This window comes from Vanellus vanellus (assembly GCF_965231255.1).
Source record: "Vanellus vanellus genome assembly, chromosome: 1".
NCBI classification, from domain to species: domain Eukaryota; kingdom Metazoa; phylum Chordata; class Aves; order Charadriiformes; family Charadriidae; genus Vanellus; species Vanellus vanellus.
The window spans coordinates 66182917-66200627 of NC_138905.1; the positions used below are offsets into that span (position 1 = coordinate 66182917).

Consider the following 17711-nt stretch of genomic DNA (forward strand, 5'->3'; position numbering starts at 1 on the left):
CTCATCATTGTGTTGGAAAAAAAACACTTTCCCACCTAACCATACAGCCTGGACAGAAATACAGCTACCAGCTACCCACTACAGCACTTCAAAAGGGTAATAGAAACCACCAAACACATAGGAAGAAGTCTCCTGTGAAGGAGAATGTGTTTTTTTTCCAAAGCACTAGTATAAATTTTCCAGTATTGCAGTACTTGCAATCTCTGCTTTGGAAGGAAGAGCTTCAGAAACAGATACAAAGTTCTGTTCAATGCCTTCTTTCCTTACCATTGTACTGCAGTGGGAGCTTTTTCAGCAGGGGAAGCTGGGACCAGCAGAAGCTTACCAGGCCAACAGACCCATTGCTCTCCTCTCTCTTTGGCTGCTGTTTAGATAGTTACGCAGTTACAATTCCCCTGAGAGAGAAAGTATAATCTCATCCAAGATGGCACTCAGTGCTGCTCCATGAGTAAGAAGGGAGAGGGCTGAAGCGGAGTGGTGCTGGTGTATCTCCTCATCGTGTGCATTCACTTGAACATCACCCCCACCTGCTCTCTAGCAGCCCAGAGAACAGGAATTTCAAATGTAGGAAACTGTGACACGGAGTGGATAACTACCAAAACAAAAGGCCAATCTCTTTATCATCTGCAACGTGAATGCCCTGCTTTTCTGACTGGATCCCTGTGATATTCAGCAAACCTTCTCTTGTATTATGTCCTGTTTTTAATCATTTCTTTAATGTCAATGCATTTAAGCTGTACATTAGGACGACTGGATCTCATGTAATCACACTCTTTATATATATATTTTAATGAATTTTTATGCTTTCCACTTATAATCTGGGCTCTCTAGGTGTTAGTGTGAATGTCTATTCTGCAAAAATAAATTGTTAATAAAATAAATTATTCACTACTGCATATTCTGGTCCTCAGTGAGACTATAAATAGAATCTATTTCACCTCATAATCTACCAAGCCCTTAGGGAAAGTAATGTTGAGACAGCGGGAGGCTTTTGATTACTGCTTTGTCAAAACAAAGAGATCCCACACACTTGTCTTGGAGATAAACAGATAAGGTCACAGGTTGGCAGAGGGAGAGCAAAATGGGAAAAAAATCACAAAAGCACGTCTCAGCCCTTGTACCAAAAGCAGGAGGCTGCATCCTTTAGTGAAACAATTCATATTCATAGTTGTTCCTGGAAATTTGGTTTTCAAAAACAAAGTGTTTCTGTGAATCAATGGCTCAGTGCATCCCCATGCCCTCCTAATCCATGAAAGAGGACCTCAGCTTCACTTTTTCCACAATTCTCACCTCCCCAACTCCCTGTGTTCCCCCTATCCTGTGCTTGCTGCTCTTCTGCACCCCAGCATACAAACCTCACGCCTGCCTCTGGGATCCAGATCCACCACACCACTCCGGCTGCCCTCCCTGGGTATGTTCCCGCTCCCCAGCAAGCTGCTGCTGCTGGGCACAGATCCCAACATGGTGCGCAAAGCAGAGGTGTCCCAGCTCCCTCCCGGCACAAGCTGCAGTCCCCCAGCAACCTACACCCAGCACCAAAGCCACTGAAGCAAGAGAGGGAAGCTGCAACGCCTGTCCACCACCACGGTCAACTTTCTCCAGCAACAAGCACTTCAGTGGGTGGGGGTGTCTGCAGTACCAAGGGTCCTGTCCCCACACACAACAAGGACATCTCTTTGTTCACAGTCCTCAAAGTTAGTTTCAATCATTCTCCCCCTGCCAAGAAACTCTTTTTCTGGCTTGCTGTCTTCCCAAAGCTTTAGCCGCTCTGCACCTTTTACTGTGCACTCATCTTCTAATCCTTTTCACTTCATGCTTCATCCACCACCATCTTCAAATCGCTAAGCTGCTCGCCAACAAATCACTCCCCACCCTCCTAATACTTATTTCTTAGCTCGGGTCAGGTCCTATCAGGCCTTGCTATCCCACACCTTTCCCAGGGGATACGAACACAGGATATTATTTGCAAGAGAGACGAGCAGCTGGCATGGCAATCAGCTTCAGTGAGATCAAGGATTACTCACAAATCAAATAAGGTGGCCACCAATAGCACCAGGTAAATGGAAATTGTTTGGTGCTGTGCTGCACATCTCAAGCAGTATTTCTTCAGAAATATTTCCGTAAGTACTCCTCTGGCATAGTTTGTATCTCATGAGATTGATGCAGACAAATCTGGAGTGAACTCGGGCAAGCAGTTTCTCCAGCAGTCTTCTCTTCTGTTTCAGTGCTCTCCGGACACAGCTGCTGGCACTTGTCCCTGCCATGTCCCACCAGGAAGGCAATGTGCTGTACTGGCCCTTTTTCCATATCGGATCAGTCAGTGCATGCACCACAGCCCGATTCTGCCCTTAGATATACATGTAGGGTATCTTCATTTCACTGAAGACATAAGAAAGTGCATGGGAAAGTATTTAGTGGCAGAATCTGAATATCACAAGGACATGAGCAGCAGAGGAACTACAAGCTTAGGGTTGGGAAGCTGCACGGCTCATAGAGTGACAGCAACGGGTGCCGATTGCTCCTTTTTTTAAAAAAAAAAAAAAAGAAAATAAATGTCAAGGAGAGAGAAAAGTGGGAAATTTTCACCGGTAATTTACAGCATACTGTCATGCAACTTCAGATTTGGCTCTACCAATAACCAAAGCTGAAGTCTTTTCTTCAGAGGGGAGAGAAGCCTGATTTCAAATGAAGTGATTTCCAGATGCTTTAAACATTCAGCACATATATCAAGTCCTAAACCCAAAAGTTCTACTTTCAGCCCAGAATTTAAGATTCCTCTCCAAAAAGTATAATCACATTAACTAGTAGCAGCATATTATTTTATCTTACAGTTTTATATTACCTTTTTTATTACTTTTTACTAGAAGCCCATTAAGGCTACATATATATTTTTTCACAGTGATATAAAACCTGAAGAATTTCACTGAAGTACACAGCTGATTTATACTGAGCAATTCTTCATTCTGTAGCTGATAGAGTAATATTTTATTTCCCAGAAAAAAGACAGGGCATGATAGCTGTACTTAATACTTGTACAGGGGTTGTTAAATTCTCTCTGGTTTGCAGAAAATTTGAGTAACAAAATTTAAAATAGGCCCCCCCCCTTTTTTTTTTTTTTTTTTTTTTTTTTTTTTCCATGCACTGATTAGTATCTTACTCCTTGGGTTGCACCTTTGGACCCAAAGGTGGAGTTGACAGAGAAGGCCTCTAATCAGCGTGATAAAAGGTTGCAGAATCCCTGTTTCCACACAGAAAAGCAACAGAAACTCCAGCGTTTGGGTTCACAGAATAGGAAAGTTACTAGTGTGGTTATGGTTTGAGTCAGTGATTTATAGGAATGGGATATTTAGGTACTTTCTAGAGAAAGACTAAAGCCAGAATGGATTTTGGTGGGAACATCTATTCTGAAGGTAACTTATGAAATTTGTTTTATTTTTCAAGAAAGTAAAATTGACCATCTCTGATTAATGTATGTTTGAGGTGAAAAAGCAAATAACCTCCACAGTATTTTATCTCAGTACAAATACAATAAAAATAACCTTAGCTCAGGACTTTGTAAAGTAAATGTTAGCATATATCACCGAGATGCAACAAATAGAACTAAGTATCTCTTTCTTGTCCCTCTGAGGCAAAAATAAAAAGAGCTGTACAGGTAATTTCTCAATGTAGTTTACCAGTAACATATACAATCTGATATGCACCATCACTTCCTAATATTCAAAAGAATTCTGTATCACATACAGCAGATATTGATTTTTACATACAAACATCAATTCACAATCATGTTTCTGCAAACACATATATAACCTATGCTTATGAAATCAACTCCTTATTAATTCTGAAAATTCCAATTTCATCCTTTGCAACATTTCAATTTCAGCAGTAATCTAAGGGCCATCTATAATCTGGGCCAACAGCAGTCTGGGCCCTTCAAAGCACATTTCCAGATGTTCGACATGTATAACCAATCTCTCCAAGAAAGCACACATAGAGGAGTTGTAACAGCTGTTGGTACACACAGCTGCCAGTACCACAGGCAAAGGAGAACCACAGAGGAGAACCACAGTGGAAAAATTCTGCTTTCACAAAAGCAATAATTTTTTTGAGTGATACCACAACTCCCCGCAGTATCACCACTGAGAAATGTCCTGTGCCACCAGATCACCACTGCATTACTTTACCCATCAGAAATCACTGTGAAGAGCCATACCATACATTAACAGGAATCATGTATCTTTACCTGAATTCGTAATAAAAGTTTCTGATGTAGATGACGCTACCTAATGTAAAAACATGACAAAAAAGAGTTGCCTTCATTAAACTTTCCCCCTCCTTGAGTACTTCCTCTGCAGTATAACCCATTTTTACAGAAGACAGCTGGAGGTACTAGTGATTTAATTGACTTGGACAGGGTTAGGAAAGCCAATGCCAGGGTCCTGAGTGCCTTAACGGCCCTGACTAGCCTCACCTGGGAGGCCTATAGAGGCCCCTCTTGTTACAAAATCAGGAGCCAAGGGCCTCCATAGGCACACCAGCTGCGAAAGGAAATGTGAAGAAATGCTGAGGGAGCTGGCCAATGTCATTATGAGGCCACACTCCAGTGTCTTTGAAAGTTTATGGTGACCCAGTGAGGCCCCTGAGGACTGGAAGAAAGCAAATGTCACTCCTATCTTCAAGAAGGAAGATTTTGGGAACTACAGGCTGGTCAGTCACACATCAATCCTTGGGAAGATGATGGAGCAAATCCTCCTGGAAGCTGTTTCCAAACATATGAAGGACAAGAACGTGATTGGGAGTAATCAGCATGAATTAATGAAGGGCAAATGATGCCTGACCAGCCTGGCTCTTGTACAACAAAATGACAACTCTTTTTTGTCATGTTTTTGTGGAGTCTCCTTCTCTGGAGATTTTCAAGACCCGCCTGGATGCAGTCCTGAGTAATGTGCTCTAGGCAATCCTGCTTTAGCAGGGGAGTTGGACTAGATGATCTCTAGAGGTCCCTTCCAACTCTGAAAAGTATGTGATTCCGTGACTAGCTTGGTGGATGAGGGGAGAGTAACGAATGTTGTTTGGAAAGGCTTTTGACATGGCTTTCCACAACAACCTCACAGACAAATTGGGAAAGCATAGACTAGATAAGTGAACGGTAAGGTGGATCAAAAACTGGCTGAACTGTTGGGCTTAAAGGGTTGTGGTCAGCACCACAAAGTCCAGCTGAAGGCCAGTCTCTAGTGGTGCACCCCCAGGGAAAATAAATACAAGGGCCAATATTGAATTATTGACCACTGGCACACTTATAAATGGCCTGGACAACAGAACAGAGTGCACCCTCAGCAAGTTTGTTGGCAATATGTAATTGGGAGTGGTTGATACAAAAGATGTCTCTACTGTCATTCAAAAGGACCTTCAGAAGCCAGAGAAATGGACCAACATGTATTTCATGACATGCAACAAAGGGAGATGCAAAGTCCTGTATTCAGGGAGGAATAATCCCACACACCAGTACAAGCTGGAGCCAAGTAGCTGCAAAGTAGCTTTGTAGAAAATGATCTGTGGGTCCTGGTAGACAAGTTGAACATGAGTCAGCAATGTGCTTTTGAAGCAAAGAAAGCCAACAGCACCCTGAGCTGCATTAGGCAAAGCATCCTCCACAGGTTGAGGGAGAAGGTGATCCTTCCCCTCTTCTTAGCCCTGGTAAAACACACTTGAACTACTATGTCCAGTTCTGGGCTCCCAGTACAAAAGGGGCATGCGCGTACTGGAGCAAGTCCTATCCAATGGCCACAAAGATCAAGGGATGGAGCATGCATCATGAGACAAGGAGTCGTGGTTCTGTGACATAAAAATGGCACCACTGAGCATTCACAGTAGTGAAGTTCTGTGACTAAATTCACCGGTGAGGGTGACAGAGCACTGGAACAGGCTGCCCAGGGAGGTTGTGGAGTCCCCTTCCCTGGAGATTTTCAAGACCCGCCTGGATGCAGTCCTGAGTAATGTGCTCTAGGCAATCCTGCTTTAGCAGGGGAGTTGGACTAGATGATCTCTAGAGGTCCCTTCCAACTCTGATAATTCTGTGATTCTGTGATTCTTTATTTGAGCTCTGGTGCCTAGCAAGCTAATAATTAGCTTTGCTATCTGGCATTTCGTATATTTTAAGTACTAACTCTTTACTGTTTTCCATGGATGATGGTCAAGAGCATTAGGGCAGCATTTTCCATCACAAGACAACAGTTTAAATCCACAGTAAATATTTTAGAAGTCTGTTAGTAGCTCGTATATTCCTTTCCTCCCCTTTTGCCTCTAACCTTCAGCTCATAGGACGTGTCTCAAAAGAATCAATACATGAAAATGGATACAACTGCACTTATCCTGAGACCTTTTACCAAAGGAAGACTGCATATTTTAGCTGGCAATTCTAGCTATCCACACAGGCATTTTGAATGCACAGAAATTCACAGTACCCATGTTAAGTGGAAACCTGCTCCTAGGTATCTTGAAAGTGCATCCATCCTTTGCAATCTGCTATGACACCACTGCATCCAAAGCTGTCTGAGCATCAGATGCAGGATCTGCGTCAAGCAGTCATCATCCGAGTGTACTTTCTGCCCTCTGAAATACAAGGTTAACCTTTAGTATCATCTAGGATAGCCTCAGGCTGAATCAGTTAGGTAAAACATTATACAGTAGTTGCAAATTTGACAAGAACTGTGTTGTAATGTTATCCAGTTCTCCAGCTTACTATGTGGGATAAAAAAGACAGTTTGAGCTAAAATGGAAAGTGTTTCAAACAGTGAGAAACACTTAAGTCCTGTCTTTAACATTAATGAGGATACATTGTTTTATGGCACTACAGCTGTAGCTGGTTCACTTCGTAATCTGATAGGAAAAAAAACCCTAACATCTACTTGGAATTCTCAGCTGAAAGTTTCAGCTCCAAATTACATTTTTGTAGTAACACAGGCTTGTTTGGCAACAAATACAGAGATTTTGAACATTATTTCCCTTCTCGTCTCTGTGTAAAGAAAGAAAAGAACATAAAGCGTGTTTGAGGAAAGGAATAATCCAATTTTAAAGCACTAACATAATTCTATATGACAAGCAAAGACACACAAACAGGTTAGAGCCAGTATTCTTCAACACTCTGCTCAAGAATAGGACAACAAAGGGAAGCTGGGGGAAACTAAGTTCATCACATTCATGAAAGCATTAAAACAGCTGTGCAGTGCTGTCTCACTCTATGGAAAAGTTTCTGTCTGTGGAAGACAGTTCCTTCAGTGTGGCCTGAAGTCTGTGAAAGCCAAACTTCTATTTCAGTAATAGCTAAACATGGCTGTACTTTATTTGCGAACTCCCTTCACTAAGCACATCCTTGGTATCTTGCCACCACAAGGTTTCTGGTAACTAATGTTAAGTGGTAAAAATAATTTGTCCCTATTTGAGTTTTTTGAGTGTTTACTATAGGGTGACTTGGTAGCATAACTACTAAGATTGTCTACTTGACATGGCTTTTAAACTTGCGAAAGACGAAAACTTTTAAGGAAGGATGGGAAATTGCAGGTGAAATATTTCTCATATATATGTATATATTTATATTCTTTAAGAAGGAGAATCTTTAGATGAGAAATACTTTACTCATTTGCAGGACTGCACTGTGGAAGTACTTTGCCATCACCAAACTTTGGAAAAGGAAGCAAAAGTCTGGCACATGGTATTCCGTAAATATGTCTTTGCTGATTCAGTGAACATTCCTGAGCTTGGAATCCATCCAGATGTATCCAAATTAAAGGCTTTGGGGTAGAGGGTGAAAATTACAATGGGCACACGGGGAGTCCTGTACTTATAAACTTACACTATCTCAAACAGTGCAGTCCGCTAAGTCTACAGAGCAAAACAGTGCCCAAAACCTGGGATACTTTCCCTCTGAATGTCTCTAGGGCTATCTAACGGACTAAATACCCATTAGAGATCAAAGCACATCTTTTGGTTTAGCCTCTTCTGAAAGGAATCCAGTCCATGTGCTTTACAGTTTGCCTGTGACGAGAATGAAAACACGCTAAAAAGGACAATTCACTTTGAAGGCGAAATCTTTATCCTAACTAAACCACTGAAGAAGCAGCACTCTAGGTGTGCTTTATCAAGAGCCTGAAGGAGTGGAGGAGCTCATTCCCTGTGCTTGTTCCACCTACTCGTCTGTAGCAGTCCATCAGCAGGCACTCTTAATAAAAGCAAGGAGAATCTTTCTGGTACTTTTCTTTGTCCTTCATGTCCTGCAAAAGACTGTCAAGGGGAACTCAGTGATTTAAGCCACTTTACTGAGTTGATAGGACTCTTACATTTTACAGAAAAAAAATTAAATAAATTTTATTTGATAGATTGCTGAATTAATAAAACTTACATCTATTAAAATTACCGCAGTATTTTCTTCAGAATTTACAACAGAATTTGTGCAAAACTATGGTTTCCAAATGCAGAATTTGCTTTCCATTTAAACAGAAGAGGACAGTACTACAATATGATGTGTATTTTCTCACTCCCTGGGGTTTTCAGTGGCAACAATGGGTGAAGACAGTATACCAGACAGACAAGGGGGACAGCAGATAAATGGTTCTAATCCTAAGAAAATACATGGTAGACAACCGAACCAAATGCAAAGGCAATGGGCTGAAAACCATGCACAGGAATGAGGAAGTATTCGGAATACCACAGAATCACAGAATGGTAGAGGTTGGAAGGGACCTTCAAAGATTACCTCGTCCAACCTCCCTGCAAAAGCAGTTTCACCTACAGCAGGTTGTACAGGAACGCATCCAGGTGGGTTCTGAGTATCTCCAGAGAAGGAGACTCCACAACATCTCTAGGCAGCCCGTTCCAGTGCTCTGCCACCCTCAAAGTAAAGAAGTTTTTCCTCATGTTCAGACGGAATTTCCTGTGTTCCTGTTTGTGCCCGTTGCCTTTTGTCCTGTTGCTGGGCACCACTGAAAAGAATCTGGCCTCATTCTCTTGACACCTGCCCTTTCCCGTCTCAGTCTTCTCTTCTCCAGGCTAAACAGACCCAGGTCTCTCAGCCTTTCCTCATAACAGAGGTGCTCCAGTCCCTTGATCATCTTCGTAGCCCTCATCTGGACTGTCTCCAGTAGTTCCTTGTCTTTCTTGAACGGGGAAGCCTAGAAATGGACACAGTACTCCACATGTGGCCTCAGCAGGGTAGAGTAGAGGGGGAGGATGACCTCCCTTGACCTGCTGGCCACTCTCTTTGATAGACATATTTGTTAGAAATACTGAGCTCCGGTCCTTGCTCCACACCAAGAAGCCGTAATAAAGCATACTTAGAACAATTACACAAACTGCAACATAAATACATAAAGTGAATGGTTTGGATTTACAGTGTAACTGCTGACCTCCACGTGCCCAGATTACCCCTTATGGAACCTAACGCCTCTCTCCCATCCTCCCAGAGATATCCTCAGGCAACCAAGCAGAATAGAAAGAAAAGGAAGAGACAATAATAGAAGAAACAATACATTTGAAATGTAGGTTAAAGTTGATGGCCTTTTACACTTTTTGAAATCAGCAATGTTTGTGCAGAGTCTGCACTGCTGGAAGTGATCATTTAACAGAATGGAAAAACCAGGAGCTGCCCCCTTGCCCCCAGGTTCATAGTTTGACAAATGAACTTTCCCGTCTCCAATAATGGAATGCAGATCTTAAGGACAGTGACGTACCACTGCTCACAACAAATGACAAGAAAGTTACTTCTTGATGCATTTAATTTCTTTTGCAGTGTTCTAAGGGTATTACAAAGTATAAGGTACGCATAGTAACAGGTCTAACAGGACTCCAGTTGGATCAGGTAAAAATGGGTTACAAAATATTAGGAAAAGCAATAAACGAAAAATACAAACGATCTTATCCAGTCACATATCAGCTGCAAATCCAAATTCTTAAACCCTTGAAAAATCAGTCCCTGGAAGAGTTCATGGCTGCTCTTTCAAAAGCGGGACATTCCAGTTCTAGGAGACCAAAAGTGGAAATACCTCCCATGCCAACCCTTTACTTGATCTTTGTTGCCTGAAAGGTAAATTGCATCCTTGATGCATGCACAAAGGTGACCTGGGTAACATTGCTCTCTTAGGACTTGTCACTGGGAGGTTTCTTCTTAGCTTCCACATCCTTCTTAAAATCTTCAAGTTTCTTTGCAATGTTAGGAATCTTTAAAGACAAAACCAGAAAACAAACAAACCCCCAAAAAATTAACAAAAAAAAATGATCTACATTAGCCTCAGCAGGAAAGACAATACCATAAACACAGCAAGAAGTTCTATGACATTCAAACTGATTTCTAAAAGATGCTTGCTTGCAGGATCTGTTACCTTGCACAGCAAACAAATAGCAGATGGAAACACCTCACTTGAGGCTTCAGGAAATATTTTAGATTGTTAAGACTCAAAGTCACTCAGTGGTGACGGGAACAGGAGGGAGGAAAAAAAAAAAAAAAAAAAAAATCACTTTACAGGAAATTTAGTAAGACCGGTCTGGCTTCCTCACTGAAAGAATACAAACTGCCAAAGAATAAGCTGACTTAAACACTGATGCACAGATTTTAATAATGACTTTGGGAGGGGAAATTAGATTGCACTATACTGGACAAAAACCAAGAGAAAAGAGATGTTCAAGAGAAGCAAATATGTTCAGGAAATTTATGAAGAAATACTTCTCCTGGTCCACCTTGTGGGAACCAAAATTCCCCACTGGGGAATTCTACTGCAGTGCAAATTGGCAACCTTTTGCAGTTTCACACTTGAATGAAAATTCAATTTACCGCTTGTAAACTTCAAAACATCAGCTTTGTCTTGCAAATAAAAGCATTTTGATAAAGCAATCCAACAGTAAATTTTGACAACTTAAAAAAAAAAATAAAAGCAACTTTTAAGGGCAGGGTATAGATTTTCGTATGATTCTAGCTAAAACTGGGAATTGACAACATAGGATTTTACAAGCTAACTGATTAAAATGAAACTAAAGCAAAGTTCCCACCGGTAGTTGTGAAAAAAGTCATGGGCTTTTACTTCATATGTAACCTGACCACAAAGCAGAAGGAAAGTTAATCTGAACAGACTGCAGTTCCCTAATTGGATGATTTAAGGCTAATAGTACAGATAATATCGTGCGTTTCTCTCTTAGCTTCCCTTTCAAAGTTAAGTTCTGTTAGAGCAAACAAAATGAAAAGCCCAGCCTGTAACACACCTGACATTTAAGCTAAACCAAGGGAATTCCACTGTTGTCAGCAGAACCCTCCACGTACTTATAACTAAGCACATGTGTGAACAGCTGTGGAATTAGGACCTCATTATAACAAGTTTATCATTATAACAAGTTTATCTTAAATGTCATCTAAAACAAATCGTCTTCAAGACCAGCAATAAAATTACCACGTTCATCCTGCAAGCCAGTGTTATGTACTCAGGGACCCGTGTCCTGCAAATCAAAAGCGTAAGTCCCCCTCTTGTGGCAATACTTTATTAGTGCTGCCAGAAAAACACTGACGATACATACTGATACATCCAAATATGTTCTTGTGACTACATTTTCATAACACTGGAAAACATATATTGGGAACTAAAAACAGCCTTTTATTCATACTCTTACTGGATTGACTGGACAGGAAGCATCATAAAAGTTTGCGCATGAGCAAGGAGTAAAAAATAGGAATTCTGCAAGCAAGTTGACTTTAATACTGAAGATGAAAGGAAAGCAAAACATAAACGTCATCGGAAATTTGAGCCTCAATAATTTGTTGTGTTGTTTGTTTTTTTTTTAAACTAGTCTAATATAGATTGCATAAGAAAGGAAAAAATATATGTTACATTTTGTTGACTCCTCCAGCCTGTAAACAGCTAAGTGGCACTGCTCTTACAAGGGATTCTGCTGCCTCTGCAGAAATTAAAAAGCTTGTATTGAAGACTCAGATCTAAATCTTCTTCTTCTTCTTCTTCTACTCTATCTCTCCCAGTGAAAAATCTCCATTCACTGTGAGAACTAAGACAAAGTTCACTTTCATTCTTTTCTCACTGTGAGAAAAGAAGGAAAGAAAGACTGCAGGCTAACATATTGTTTGAAGTAGGAGTAGGTGCTGAATTTTCAAAAAAAGCTGGCAAAACTTATTTTCATTACTGGTACCGAAGATAGACATTTCAGATTCTCTGAAGGACTTTTAAATAACTAATAGGTGTACTGAGTGGAGAACACTGTAAGCAGACAGAGTATCAGAGTCAGGAAAACAGTATTTTCGTGCCAGTAAAATCCACGAGCAGCTGCTAAATCCTTTCTGTTTCTCCTGTCTCTACCTATATAGATGCCTGTTTACCATCCCTGTGCTCTAGGGCCACAACACCAGTTAAGGCTCTAAGCATTAATCTTACCACAGAGATGATGTCAAAGAGGTAGATGTTTTGGTTTTACTTACTTTCTAGTTCATCTGTAACTAAAGTCAGTACAATCTGCATTCTGTTTAATTAAAATAAGCCATCAAAATAAAGACAGATTCAGTTCTGATTGAGGGAAAACAGCCTTATATTTTAGTCCAGAATAGATTTAACTCTGAGAATACAAAGATACTCACATCATAGTTCTGAGCCAGATACATTCCAACCACATTACCAAGAGTAAAACCAAGCTAAAAAGGAAGAAAGGGAGAAAAGAACAGTTAACATCCTTCCATCAAAAGTATATTGGTTAAAATATAAAAAAAAAAAAAAAAAAAAAGAATATTGCCAGTCACATAAAGACTAAAGAGTTTCAGGTCCACTTCTACTTAATTTCTCACCTTTCTTCCAGAGAGATGCTATTTTACCCATCTTCTTCACCAGGAAAACCTTGCCACCATTTCCAAAATACAGCACAGTTGTGTTTTCAATACACATCTCCATGACTATTTGGATCAGGCTATGATCACAGAATCACAAAATGGTCAAGGTTGGACGGGACCTCCAGAGATCATCTAGTCCCACCCACCTGCCAGAGCAGGGTCACCTACAGCAGGTTGCACAGGACAGCATCCAGGTGGGTTTTGAATGTCTCCAGTGTGGGAGACTCCACAACCTCTCTGGGCACCCTGTTCCAGTGCTCTGCCACCCTCAAAGTAAAGAAGTCCCTCCTCATGTTTAGATGGAACTTCCTATGCTCAAGTTTGTGCCCGTTACCTCTTGCCCTGTCACTGGGCACCACTGAAAAAAGCCTGTTCCCATCCCCCTGGCACTCTCCCTTTAAGTATTTATAAGTATTGATAAGATCCCCCTTCAGTCTTTTTTCTCTAGACCAAAAAGACCCAAGTCCCCCAGCCTTTCCTCATAAGAAAGATGCTCCAATCCCCTAATCATTTTAGTAGCTCTTTGCTGGACTCTCTCCAGCACTTCCCTGTCCTTCTTGAACTGGGGAGCCCAGAACTGGACACAATACTCCAGACGTGGCCTCACCAGGGCAGAGTAGAGGGGGAGGACAACCTCCCTCGACCTGCTGGCCACACTCTTCTTGATGCACCCCAGGATGCCATTGGCCTTCTTGGCCGCAAGGGCACATTGCTAGCTCATGGTCATCCTGTTGTCCACCAGGACTCCCAGGTTCCTTTCCACAGAGCTGCTCTCCAGGAGGTCAGCCCCCAACCTGTACTGATGCATGGGGTTATTCCTCCTCAGATGCAGTACCCTACACTTGCCTTTGTTGAATTTCACAAGGTTTCTCTCTGCTCAATTCTCCAGCCAGTCCAGGTCACGCTGAATGGCGACACAGCCTTCTGGTATGTCAGCTGCTCCTCCCAGTTTTGTGTCATCAGCAAACTTGCTGATGGTACGCTCTATCCAGGTCATCAACGAATATATTGAATAGGACTGGACCCTGTACTGACCCCTGGGGAACAACCATCTTTGTAAAACTCTTTTCACACACACAATGACGGTAACTCCTATAAAAATGGGGGAGTGAGCAGTAGGGACCTACACTTCACAGAGCTCTTGGTGCATGCCTGGAAAGCCTAAAACAACACCCCACTAAAATGGTCCTCAGTGCTGGAAAGGGACACACTATACAAAGACAAAACACAGTAATATACAGTTAAAAAAAAAAAAAAAAAAAAGGTTCACAAGCTTGAAAGTCAGAACAGAGGCTCTAATTGCAAAAAGATTCCAGTCTTGCCTTAAAATGCATAAGGGTTGAGCTCCTCCATCAACTTAAACTAATGTAAACCTGCTACTTCTCTTCTGTAACAGCTAACAACTGCGCACCTTCCAGACCCATTCAACCCCAAGGGATTAGTTTTCAGCTAAATCCACCCTGATCTAGGGTCTCCTCTAAGGCAGGAAAGCACTGTTGGTTAGAAGTAGGGTACAACCTCTTCTGACAACTGTGCAAACTTGTAGTTCCTGAGGGGTGTCTGTGAAAATGCACCCAGGAAGGAGAGCGAGACCAAAAGAGGAGCACAGTTCCTGGCCCAGAACCTGTTTGCCAGCTGAGGAAAATCCTCAAGCATAACAACACTTTTGGAGTGAAAGAAATTCCTCTCTTCAAAGGCAGGTGATGAGATTTTCATTCAGCAACTCCCCAAGATCCTAGATTTTATCTGTATTGTTACATTTTATAATCGGTACGCCCTATACTATGAAGGCTCATTTAGCTAATTTGGAAGGAGACACTACTAATATTGTGCCATCAATCATTGTCAGTAGACAAATCACATTATGACAGCTGAGGCCAGTTCTATTTAAGAAATTTGTTATTGCTTATGGTCACTGCTGTCAAAATAAGACTATTTTAAGAAACATAAAACCACTGTCCACAATAACAATTTTGCCATCACATACTGACTAGACATCTTTTCCATGCCCAAAGCAGGACACAGTACAGCTCATCTTTTCAGTGATTCAGACTCCATAAGCATCACTAGTGAAAAGCTAGCTATAGAAAACTAAAATTGGTTGAAAACTGCTAAATGAACCATGACTGCAAGTTGCTTCGGTATTTTCTTAAACAGATTTTTGGTCTTACTACTTCTTAAACAGATTACTGGTCTTTTTAAGAAACTTAGCTTTAACAATTTAAGACAAATTAGAGTTCTTTTTGCGTGTATTGACTGCACTGGTTATCATTTGCTCTTGTTAGTTTCAATTATCAGTTAAAGAAGTACCCTGAGAGATATTAACAAATATTTCACTGATGTAAACCAGACTTGTGATTCCTTTCAATGCAGAGCATCATCCTAGCAAAGGAGAATTTCCTATATCTTTAGCACCATCCGAGAACTCACATGAAAACATAAATCCTGTCCTTGTTTATTAGCAGTTTTCTAGACTTCACCCCGGAACATTTCCAAAGATGGGACACCTATCATATTCTGCTGTGTGATAAGACTTATTCAGTACAGATAGTACTGGTAACAGTACTCCCTTAAAGTGTACTCCTTTATTGAAAGGTCTAGCACTGCATTCAAGAGCAATCCACCCAGTTACATTTACTTTTATAGTTGACAATTCAAGCAGAGGGAAACATTTCACTATTTAGACTCCAATTATGTGGCTAGCAAAACATACAGCCAATTGAAATGTGCATGTTAACTAAGGACAACAGAGCTGGTGAGAGTTCAGGGTCTTCCAATTTCTAGCCATCATATCAAGTCGCATTTTAAACAAATGTTTATCTTATGCTTAAGTCTGGATAGCAAAAATACATGGTTTGAAAGATTACCCTTTTATCTCCCTGTTACAGTCTTAACAAGGGACAGCAAGAGTCAAATACCCAATCTACACCCAAAAAGGGAAGAAACCCCAAATTATTATATCTTTTTTCTGACTTTCAGGGGCTAATCAAGAAGTCATAATTAATAAGAGATTTTAATCTAGCAACTGAAATGAAAAAACACTAGCAGCAAGCAGTAGAGTTGATAAACACAGAAACTTTGAGACAGGCTAAGAGCATTTACTGAGTGTTTTCAGTGGAGTGCAGAGACTACACGAGACAGCTACAGAAACGACTGAGGCTTTCATACTTGTGGCATTTTATTTTGAAGCTGAGATAAGAAACAGGCCTTATTTATTCATTTCACAAAAACACGCGAGACAGCTTACAATATGCCATCTCTTCTTGCTCTGTATCAACACTTGGTATGAAAATTATTAGCCAGCTAAATTACTCTTCCCCCAGTAAACGATGAAAGAATATCACTTATTGTTTGTAGTTACAGGGACATATCTGAACACAGCTAAAACCCTACAGTATCCCTCACATCACCAGGATGAAAAACAGAGGACTGCTTTTATGCTTGGCTACAGCATAAGCCAGCATCATTTTTTTGGTCAGGTAATTTATTTCCAAGCCTGACAGTAAGAATACCAGCACCCATTAAGTATTTAATGAAGAGCAGCCAGGCACCTAACTTCAGACACCCAGAGAGTTTGGGGGAACACACAAAAAGGAATATTAAAACGAGAAAAGTACAAAAACGATAAGTCTAGCAATTCTGCTGTTGTTAAGGGGATTTAACGAAAGGCAGTAACGAAACATGACCCCCTTGCCTTAACTTCCACCTATAAAAATCCCCATCTCCGGTGACAAGTTTTTAAAGACGAGGAAAACGGCAAGGTCCGAAGCCCCCGGCTCCCACCGGCGGAGGGAGGTACCACAACGCTCACAACAAAGCAGTCGGAGCAGCAGGAGGGCATCACCGTCAGCGAGCCAAACCTGCGGAACCTCCAAGGCAAATTAAAGGCACAACCCGGGGACGGGGGGAACACCCCAAACAACCCACACCACGGCAGCAACTTCATTTTCAGAGCCGTTTTAAGGCGCACCATCCTGCGAGGCGACTCCAAAGGCCCGCGGCGGGCTTGAGGGAGCTGTGGGGAAGGGGCACGGCCTGAATGAAGCCGCACCCAGCGGGATGCTGCGAAGCCGGAGAGCCCAAACTGGGCGCAGTCGCCCCGTTTCAGCAGCTTCACGGTCGGGGGAAGGGGGGTGGAGGGGAGTCACGCCACGGGGCGGCAGAACGCAGCGTGGGGCTGAGGGGAGAGGCCGCCACCAGCTCCTCAGGCAGGAGAAGGCCGCCCGCCCGCCGGGCCTCTCCGGAGCCGCCCGCGGGGCGCGGGGGCGGGCGGTGACCGCACACAGCGACTTTCCACCCTTCGCCGAGGAGAGGCCCCGCCACCGCCCCCGCCCGCCTCGCTCCGCCCCGCCGCGCCGCGAAATGGCGGCGGTGCCGCCGCCCCGCGGAGCCTTACCAAGAACTGCAGCATGGCGTCCACCTGCCTGCTCTTCTCTGCCTGCCTGCCGGGGAAGTCAGGCGGCTGGAGGAGGCTCCTCTTCCGGGTGCCGGCCCGCCCTCACCGCCGCCCCCGCGGGGAGGGGTGCGCCCAGCACCGCCCGCCCGCCCGCGCCTGTTGGGCGGCCCCGCGGCCTGTGCCCGCCGGGCCCCGGGCCTGGCGACAACCTGGAGGGCCGCGCTTGGGGCGGCCGCTCCCGCCCGCTTTTTGGGATAAGGAACCGCGCTGAGGGGGCGGCGGGCCATGTTTTAAGTCCTCCCTTCCTCTGCACAGGGAGGCCTCCGGTGCTTGCCAGCCATTGAGCCGGCTGCTTCTGAGGGGTCTGCACGGGGAGTGCCGGGGTGTTAAATGAGAGTTGGAGCTTTTACAGAACGGGTAATTTCAAGCTGGGACCTTCAAGGAAGGATC

At 42.8% G+C, this 17711-nt stretch overlaps 1 protein-coding gene across 1 annotated transcript; it reads right to left on the bottom strand.

Annotated features, from left to right (window-relative positions):
• Nucleotides 1-9149: 9149 nt before the first annotated feature.
• STMP1 (short transmembrane mitochondrial protein 1) lies at nucleotides 9150-17318 on the bottom strand. The gene is made up of 3 exons (XM_082487625.1): nucleotides 17262-17318; nucleotides 12620-12673; nucleotides 9150-10209 (listed from the first exon to the last, which is right to left on the bottom strand). Exons 1-3 carry the CDS (start codon nucleotides 17274-17276, stop codon nucleotides 10129-10131), a joined length of 150 nt encoding a protein of 49 aa, XP_082343751.1. The 5' UTR covers nucleotides 17277-17318; the 3' UTR covers nucleotides 9150-10128.
• Nucleotides 17319-17711: the final 393 nt, after the last annotated feature.